The 9041-nt window shown below is 60.2% G+C and overlaps 1 protein-coding gene across 1 annotated transcript in view; it reads left to right on the plus strand.

Moving 5' to 3' along the window:
* Window positions 1-8365, plus strand: part of LOC105854638 (uncharacterized protein KIAA1109-like) — a 32242-nt gene extending 23877 nt beyond the window's left edge. Inside the window, exons 11-20 of the mRNA XM_012734829.1 lie at window positions 64-214; window positions 531-688; window positions 801-993; window positions 1126-1343; window positions 2897-3148; window positions 3646-3849; window positions 4537-4731; window positions 4991-5125; window positions 6527-6692; window positions 7686-8365. Of these exons, the coding sequence (XP_012590283.1) occupies window positions 64-214; window positions 531-688; window positions 801-993; window positions 1126-1343; window positions 2897-3148; window positions 3646-3849; window positions 4537-4731; window positions 4991-5125; window positions 6527-6692; window positions 7686-7902 (1889 nt within the window). The 3' untranslated portion in view covers window positions 7903-8365. The remainder of the gene's footprint in view (window positions 1-63; window positions 215-530; window positions 689-800; window positions 994-1125; window positions 1344-2896; window positions 3149-3645; window positions 3850-4536; window positions 4732-4990; window positions 5126-6526; window positions 6693-7685) is intronic.
* Window positions 8366-9041: the final 676 nt, after the last annotated feature.

Raw genomic sequence — 9041 nt, forward strand, 5'->3', positions numbered from 1 at the left:
GCGGCGTGGCTGCGGCCCAGGAGTGGGCTCTCGGCCCGGCGTTCACGCAGCCTCTGTTTTCAGATTCACTTTCGAAAACATCGACTCCCTTCAACAAGTCCGGCAAGGCAGCGAGCCAGCAGGGGGCGCCGTGGGAGACGCTCGTGGTGTTCGCCATCAACCTGAAGCAGCTCAACGTGCAGATGAACATGAGCAACGTGATGGGGAACACAACGTAAGCCGCTCGGCCGGGCGCGCGCAGGGGCGTCTCGGGCTTCTCCAGAGGTACCTCGGGGCCCTGACGCGTCCATGTGAGATGACGAAGACAGCTAAAGTGTGGCCTGCCCTCACAGTGACCCTAAAACGGCACGAAGTCCAGACTCAAAACCATGAGGAAGATGGGGTGATTTTCCAGCTGAGAAGTGGCCTCAACATGCGAATTTATCACAGCTTCTGTGAAACGCCTTTGTCAGCCTCGACATTTGGGAGGCGTCTGGCTGAACCGCTGTTTCAGCCACGACACGGACGCCCCGTGCGATTCTCTTTTTCAGCTGGACGACGAGTGGCCTGAAGAGCCAGGGCCGCCTGTCGGTAGGCAGTAACCGGGACCGGGAGATCAGCATGTCGGTGGGGCTGGGGCGGTCGCAGCTGGACTCCAAAGGGGGCGTCGTCGGAGGCACCATCGACGTGAACGCCCTGGAGATGGTCGGTGAGTCGCGAACTGGTCACGGGCGGTGCCTCGAGCAACAGTTCTGAGGTTTACTGCGGGGGTCCTGCCCACTGGGCTCGCCTGAGGGCAGTGCCGCTGTCTGTCTGCCCAGCGCACATCTCCGAGCACCCGAATCAGCAGCCCAGTCACAAGATCCAGATCACCATGGGCTCCACCGAGGCGCGCGTGGACTACATGGGCTCCAGCATCCTCATGGGCATCTTCAGCAACGCCGACCTGAAGCTCCAGGACGAGTGGAAAGTGAGTCTGTACAGCACGCCGGACTCGAGCATGGCCGACAAAAGGTACTCGCACCAGCGGCGCCTCCCGGCGTCCCCCCGACCCCGGGAAGGGGGGCTGGCGTGACGGGAGCGGCCGGGCGACACGGCGCTTGCAGCTCCAGCTTTGCTCACCCGATGACGTCGTTTCATGTCCAGTGAGATTTTTGTCCATGGAGACCTGAAGTGGGATATTTTTCAAGTGATGATATCGCGATCAACTACGCCAGACCTGATAAAAATCGGAATGAAGCTGCAGGAGTTTTTCACACAGCAGTTCGACACCAGCAAGCGAGCGCTGTCTACCTGGGGGCCCGTCCCTTACCTGCCCCCGAAGATGACGACGACCAGCCTGGAGCGGAGCTCGCAGGAGCAATGTGAGCGGCAGAGCTGAGTCCCGCGGACCCGCTTTCCTACGGCTGCCGGTGGGAGGCAGGGCTGGGGTTCGGGGGGCTCGGGTCCCCCAGCTTCTGATCCTGACACCTGGGGCAGCGTGCCCCAACTCAGGCTGTGGGGTCAGGGGGCAGGCCCGGCCACCCCCCGCCCACCAGGCTCCTCCGCGTCAGCACAGGCGTGGGCAGTGGGCCGGACTCCGAGCCGCTGGGCTGTGGCCCTCCCGGCGCTGCCCTGGCCAGGGACCGCGTGGCCCAGAGACGGGGCACGGGCGTGCGCGGCGGGTGCGGTGCCCTGCAGGGTGGGCGGGAGCCCCCCGGCGTGAGGGTGAGGCCCGTCACAGCGGCCCTGAGGGGGCACAGCGAGCAGGCGGAGGGGCCTCGCACCCAGAGCGGCGGCCAGGGCTCTGCCGGGGAGTCCGGGAAGTCTGACTCCTTGCTAAATGCGCCTTCCCGAGGCAAAGCTCACTCTGGCCGCCGTGAAGGGTGGGGGCAGAGAGCACCGCGGTCGTGGGCGCGTGGCCCGGCCGCCCACAGGGGCTTCACCTGGAGCGGCGGCGTGACCTACCTGTGGTGGAAATCGGGTCGCTTTAGTGACATTTCATCGCAGAAGCAAAAGCCTTTAAGCATCATGCCCCGCCCACCCACGGGCCCCGACACCCACCGCCGCCGTGCCTGTACTTGGCGCCCATATACCGCGCCGGCGTGGCCCCGGGACCCCTCTGCTCGTCGTCTCTCTGGCCTTCGGGCCGCTGCCCTCACAGCTGGCTGCCCAGCCCAGCACACCGGCTCAGGGCCAGGCTGAAGCCCACACGCCGGGAACTCGCACAGTCCTTTCGTGACCCACTGTTAGGGAGACGCAGCCCAGGGCTCCCCTTCTGGTTTCCCTCGCTCCCCACATGCCCTTTAAAACCCAAGGTGGTACTGGTCCGAGTAAAGGGGTGGTCTCGGGAAAGCCCTCGCCAGGGAAGGCAGACCGGCCGGGCTGTCCTGGCCTTGGAGACAGAAGCGATGCCACTAAGCATGGCGTGTGCTGCTCAGCTGGACCCTGGCTGTGTGGACCAGCACAAGGGCCGGGAGCTGGGTATCTGCCCAGTGCTGTGCCCAGCAGGAGCTCCGGCTTTCCTGCGGTGGTGCAGGTGCCGACGCGGCGAGGGGCCTGAGCCCACCTTCTGGCGGCGGGGCAGCAGGGTTGGGAAAGGGTAAAGGAAACCCACCCTCACGTCAGGGCACCTGCCTGCCGTTTCTCAGCCTCCCACGGGGCGGCTCACTGACGCCTCTGCCCCCTCCCCTGAGAGTCTGGATGAAATACCTGAATGGCAGAGTTAGCAGAGAACTTAAACCTTTTGCGCAAGCACCCTGTGCGTTGTGAGCCTTTCCCAGAGAGCCGGGCTGCCCGGGCCCCGCCAGGTGGCGTGCTCTGCTGCCAGGCTGCTGCCTCGGCCCTCGCTGGCGGCTGACAGGCCCTGGGCCCGGCCTGTGGGCAGCGCCCGCTCCAGAGCACCGGCACTCTGGTGAGCATTCTGGTTTCCTCGCAGTGCTGGATGCGGCTCACCATCGACACTGGCCGGGGGTCCTGAAGGTGGTGTCGGGGTGCCACATCTCCCTGTTCCAGATCCCGCTACCGGAAGACGGGATGCAGTTTGGCGGGTCCATGAGCTTACATGGGAATCACATGACCCTGGCTTGTTTCCATGGCCCAAACTTCCGTTCAAAATCCTGGGCCCTTTTTCATTTAGAAGAACCAAATATTGCTTTTTGGACTGAAGCTCAGAAAATCTGGGAAGATGGTAAGTTGATGTGTTTCTAGCTTTTACTTTTTCCAGTCCGGCGTGTGCTTACACGTGGCGCCGCTTTCCCTCCCACCGTCTGCGTCCTGCTTCGGTCAGCCTGAGTTGGCGTGAAGGTTTAGGCTGCCGCGAGTGGAAGGACTGGTTTTCTGGGCTTGCCTGCTTCTGCTGTGGCTGGCCACATTACAGTGACCGTCCATGCTTTGTGTAAAACATGAAGACAGACGGTGCTGGTGTGAGGAGACCATCAGGGAGAATGTGCCGCGAACCCGGGGGGCTGTTTCTGCTCTGCCCAGGACAGGCCGGGCTCCTTCTAGCTTCCACCCCCTGCTCGGTGGGTTCCCTGTGAGGAAGATAAAGGTAGATGTTCTTCATCTTACTCGGGGTAAACCAGTCACTGCTGGGTAAAGGCGTGGCTTGTGATTACAGCTTGTAGCTAAATCTGCTGCTTCCAGACCACACCTTTTCGCATCTGAAGGTAAACTCCTGTTCTGTAGGCTCCAGCGACCATTCCACGTACATTGTGCAGACGCTGGACTTCCACCTGGGCCACAACACCATGGTCACCAAGCCTTGCGGTGCTCTGGAAAGCCCAATGGCCACCATAACCAAGATCACCAGACGCCGTCACGAAAACCCGCCCCACGGAGTGGCGAGTGTGAAAGAGTGGTTCAATTACGTCACAGCCACGAGGAATGAAGGTCAGGGGTTGGCTTGCAGCGGGCGCGTCTCTTGCTTTGCCCAGCAGACAAGCCACAGTAGGACCGGCCAGCGCCGGTGTGGCCAGATACTGCAGAAATGTTTTTGAAGCGACCGTGAACATTGGCGGTTTGGAGAATCACGGCAAAACCCAACAGACAGTAATGTCAGGGCTGCCACGAAGTGAAACCACTATCCCTGCGAAGCCTCTCGTGTGGAAAGTGTCCTCGTGCAGTCAGCGCCGCGTGTGAGCGCTGCCCACCACCCCACACGCGGGCGCTCCGGGCCGCCAGCCGCAGCCCCGCCGGGCAGGGGTGGGTCAGCGGCTGTGCGTGCACTGGCACAGGCTGCTGCTCAGTCAGGCGTGGGGAGAAGGGCTCTCTGGGGGGTGAGCTGCAGGGCCGGCAGCCCAGCGGACGGCGGTCGGCGCCTGGGGGGCAAGGGCGCCCTGCGGCAGGCTCTGGCCACACGGCGAGCTCTGCGCTTGGGGACGTGTTCCGATTCAGTTACGGATCACGTTCCCGTTGCAGTCAGCAAAGCCAGAGTCGCTGTTAGTGAAACCTAATCCTCGTGATTCTGTACTTTAAGCTGAGGCTTCATATTGTAGATTTTGAAGCTACTTGTCCCTAGTGTCAGGAAACCCGGGCCTCGGGCGCGGCTGGCTAACCGGGTCTCTGTGGTCGCTGTAGAGCTGAGCCTGCTCCGCAACGTCGACGCCAGCAACGCGGAGGGCGGCGCCGCGGTGAAGAACTCTAGCCTGCTGAGCGGGTTCCGAGGCGCCTCCGGCTACAACCACGAGACGGAGACCATCTTCGCCTTGCCGCGCATGCAGCTCGACTTCAAATCCATCCACGTCCAGGAGCCGCAGGAGCCTTCGCTGCAGGGTGCGTGGGTGGCCTGGGCCACGGCAGCTCCGTCCCTGCCAGCTGGGGAGGGGCTGGCGGGCCGGCGTTCCGCCCGTCTTAGAGCGGGACAGCGGCTCCTCGCGGGCTCGGCGAGGGACAGCTGTGCTCCCTCCTCGTTCTGTGACTCGCACAGAAATCTCGTTTCTGTAGCGTCGCGGTCACGCGGATCGTGCGCCGTTAGTGGGGAGAGAAGGCGTACCCCGCAGTCTTCCACCCTAAGCAGAAACCTCCCCCGCAGACGCCGACCAGAAGCCCAAGGTTGAGTGCAGCGTGGTGACAGAGTTCACTGACCACATCTGCGTGACCATGGACGCCGAGCTCATCATGTTCCTGCACGACCTCGTGTCCGCCTACCTGAAGGAGAAGGAGAAAGGTGGGTGTGCCTGCGGCTCACGCAGTCGAGTACGGCACTAAGCGAGTCACAGAGCACAGACACGTCTTCTCTGTGTCAGTTCTTCACGCCTCAGCGGCGCCCTGGCCCCCTCGCTGGAAACTGCCCACCGAGGCGCAGGTGGCCCTCTGGGCCGTCGTGCCCTACACGGCTGCAGTGGCGGGCCTGTGGGTGGCGGCAGGGATGGCATCAGTCACTTCCCGACACGCACTCAGCAGTGTCCCGTGCTGGCTGTCAGCGCTGGGAATACGCGTAGCCGGTTCAGTTCCCATTTCAATAGTGACGAACTTTCTGCACAAAGAAGGAAAAGTGGGACGTGTCTCCAGGTACCTCACAGTAGCTCATGGTGTCTGAAGCTGGTGCTGAAAGAGCATGTGGCAGAGACTGGCCTGCTCCCGGTGCTGTCCACGCCGGACACGTGAGCAGCCAGTAACGGCGGAGGGGCAGCCTGCTGAAGACTGTGGGTACAGTCTCCAAGGCAGCGTGTCAGTCACTGGAGACCCACTTGTTTCTCTAAGGTGGAAGAAAGTCGAGGTAAAAATCAGAATTCTGTTCTCATCAATGCAGAGACAGGCAAGCCTGCCGGACTCCTCAGGCGCCGCGTGGAGCAGCCAGGGGACTGCACTTTTTGAAAATATCTTTTTAAAGCTCTAAATCCAAAATGAAAAGCAGTTAATTCGGGCCAGAGCAAGTATAAAGCGCCCTGCAACGTCTTCATTGCGGCCTAGTCTCACGTGCTGACAACATGGCTCCAAATCCAGGAAGAGCGCGGCGGCGTCAGCAGCGCCGGAGCCGCCTCACTCGGGCTCCTTCCTGTCAGGCCAGACGGGCGACGTGGCCTTTGCGGCTGCCTGAGGATGCCGTGTCCCAGGGCTCGCAGGAGCGGCCTCGCGCAGGTCTGGCTTCGTACTGGCCGCCAGGACAGTCTCGTCTGAGTGTCCACTGTCAGGCGTGAACAGGTGAAGGCACTGTCAGGTCACGTACGCGCAGACGGTGACCTCCAGGATGGCCCCATTTCACGTGTGCAGTGCAAAACTTACCTCAGAAAAGCTACTGAAAGGAAAAGGCCTCCGCTGCCCATTTCCGGCAGCCCTGGCCAGCTCTTGGGCCTGGGCGTCCCTCAGCACGAGTCTGCGGCTGCGACGTGCTCTCACGCAGCGGAGGCGTCACCACGGCAGCAGGAGGGAAGTGAGCCCAGCACCCTCGTCCTTCAGGAAGGACCAGTGACCGGCGCTCGCTCATGTAGGGTCAGGGGTACTTTAGGGAACCACCGTAAGTGAGGCTTTGCCAGTTCATAAATAAAATTCCTCTGATCTTACAGGTAATTGTAACTAGGACTGTGAGACACATATTTGCTACATTAACCTGTCGTTTCCACGACAGCCATTTTCCCGCCTCGGATTCTAGCCACACGACCCGGTCAGAAGAGTCCGATTATTCTACATGATGACAGCTCCTCTGAGAGAGACCGAGAAGACGGGATCACGTACACCACTGTGGACTGGAGAGACTTTCTGTGCAACACGTGGCACCTGGAGCCCACGCTCAGGTGAGGAGAGGCTGCGTGCTGTGCCCTGCCATGCTGGGAGATGCCATACGAGGCCACAGGGGCCTCCGAAACACGTGGAGCAGGTCACCGCCTGTGACCCGCAGCGCCTTTGCGACCGCTTGCAGGAAAGTGCAGGCGGCACCGGCGCGAAGGCCGACGGCCCCTTCCCGCCGTCTGCTGTGCTGGCGGGCAGCCGAGGGGCTGCAGGAGACGGCTCTGCTTGCTTGGGGAAAGCTGAGGTGTCGTCATTAAGGGCCACGTGTTCTCCCCTGCGTCAGGACCGAGTGAAGGCCTGACCCAGCCCAGCGTCCTCGGCCTGCCACCCGCCGGTCAGGCTGCGGGGCCTGCTTCCTGCCTGGCTCGTCCGTGCGGCCGGGGCGCGGGGCTTCCCGCCGGTCGCTCACACGCAGACCTGCCCGTTCCCCTTCCTCCCAGATGACAGTCGTCTCAGTCGTGGGCGACAGACACAAACAAGGTGGACACCTTTTAGATGCCCATTGCCTCCAGAGACAGCCTAAGCAGACGGTGGCCTAAGTCCACCGCGTTCACTGCTGTGTGGCTCTCAGGGATTTTACCACTGCACTATCGTGATTCCAGGAATTGGAGGCTCGGTTTCTTAAAACACTTGTAGTGTTTTGCCTTGAACAGATCCTGAAGGCTTGGTGATGTTTCTTTAAAGTATTTATTTACGCAGACAAGAAGTGGGTGCAGGCCAGAGCTGTGGGGGTGGGAGGACTCCCCAGAGACAGAGTGGGGAGCAAAACAGGCAGATCCACTGAGACACACGGCTGAGGGGGCAGCTGGTAGAAAGGAGGGGTCTGGGGTGCCCCAGGGGGGTCACTCCCTGGCTGGGGGACGGGCCTAGGTCATGGCGGTGACCGCCTGAGACTCGACCCCCGGGCCACGGGAGAGGCCCCAGCTTGGTGACGTTCTTGAACAACCTTTGAACTATGTTGGGCAGTACACGCTAACAATTATTTATAATTATTTTAGATTAATTTCTTGGACTGGAAGAAAGATTGACCCAGTAGGTGTTGATTATATTCTGCAAAAGCTGGGCTTCCACCACGCCAGGACCACCATTCCTAAATGGCTCCAGAGAGGCGTCATGGACCCACTGGACAAGGTTCTGTCAGTTCTCATAAAAAAGCTGGGTACGGCACTGCAGGACGAAAAGGAAAAGAAAGGAAGAGACAAGGAAGAACACTGAGAGTAACCTGCTCTGTGAACAGATTATGACTGTGTCCGTTAAGTTTTACTACACTGGAGTGTTTTTTCTTTGTACAGTAAAATTATTTTAATTAGCTTAATTCTGGGTTTGTGGCCATTACCTTAAAAAGTTTATAAGGCAACTCATCCGAGCCCCACCATCAAAGTATTGCATGATAATGTAAGTTTTGTGATTAACTAGGCCGAAATACATAAACCTGGCTGGGTTTAGAAACTATTATGTGCAATATGATTCCTGCATCTTTGAAATATTTTCAGAACAACTGTGAATTTCCTTTGTCACTGGCCATAAGTTTTAGAAAAAAGTCCTGTTGATAATCCTTTTTCATTGCTTTTCCTTTTCTTAAACTGTAGACTTGTATAAATACCTACCTGTACATAGTCTGAGTAATTGTGATATGCTTAAGTATCACGATCGTTTGTAATAAAGAAAGTGGTTTCAGTCTATAGCTGAATCTTCTCCTTTGACAGCTAAGTTCTGTAATGACCAGACCTTGATTCGGTGTCAGTGACTCAGTTTCCACAGAGGATTATCTCAGATCCCAGGGGTACAGCGGTGGTTCCACATACTCAGATCAGGAAATAGGATGTGCATCCCCAAAACAACAACACTGTGAGATTGTCCCAGCAGAGGCGGGAGGGCGGCCGGTGAGAGTCAGTCATTCCGCCGGCGGCGGGCTGGCAACTGAACGGGCCTGAAGCGCCCGAGCGGGCTCACGACTGCGCGGCCCACAGCCCCTCGGCCCTCCCAGCGCAGTGCCCAGCAGGTCCCGTCGCGCTCAGGGCGGCGAGCCCGCGAGCCCGGCCCGTGTGGGCGTTTAAGTGCCAGACGAGCCCGAGAAGCCAAAGTAAAGAACTCGCAAACCAAGGCGGGGACCTCGCGGCCTCGGACCTTGCTGGGCCTCCGCCCGGCGGGGTGCTGCGTGTCCCGCCCCCGCCCCGCAAGGCCTGTGGCCGGAGGGCGTTAAACGGCCCGATTCTGACTCCGTTCACCCTCCACCGAAGCACAAGCGCAGGTCGGCGAGCACCCGAGCAATCGCGCCAGCCGGCGCCCGGGCCCAAAGACACTGGGCGCCAGGTCTCTTCCCGCGTCGACAACCCCGCTCCGAGCGCGGGCCC

The sequence above is a fragment of the Condylura cristata genome, unplaced genomic scaffold, assembly GCF_000260355.1.
Source record: "Condylura cristata isolate star-nosed mole 26May11 unplaced genomic scaffold, ConCri1.0 scaffold00075, whole genome shotgun sequence".
Taxonomy (NCBI): Eukaryota; Metazoa; Chordata; class Mammalia; order Eulipotyphla; family Talpidae; genus Condylura; species Condylura cristata.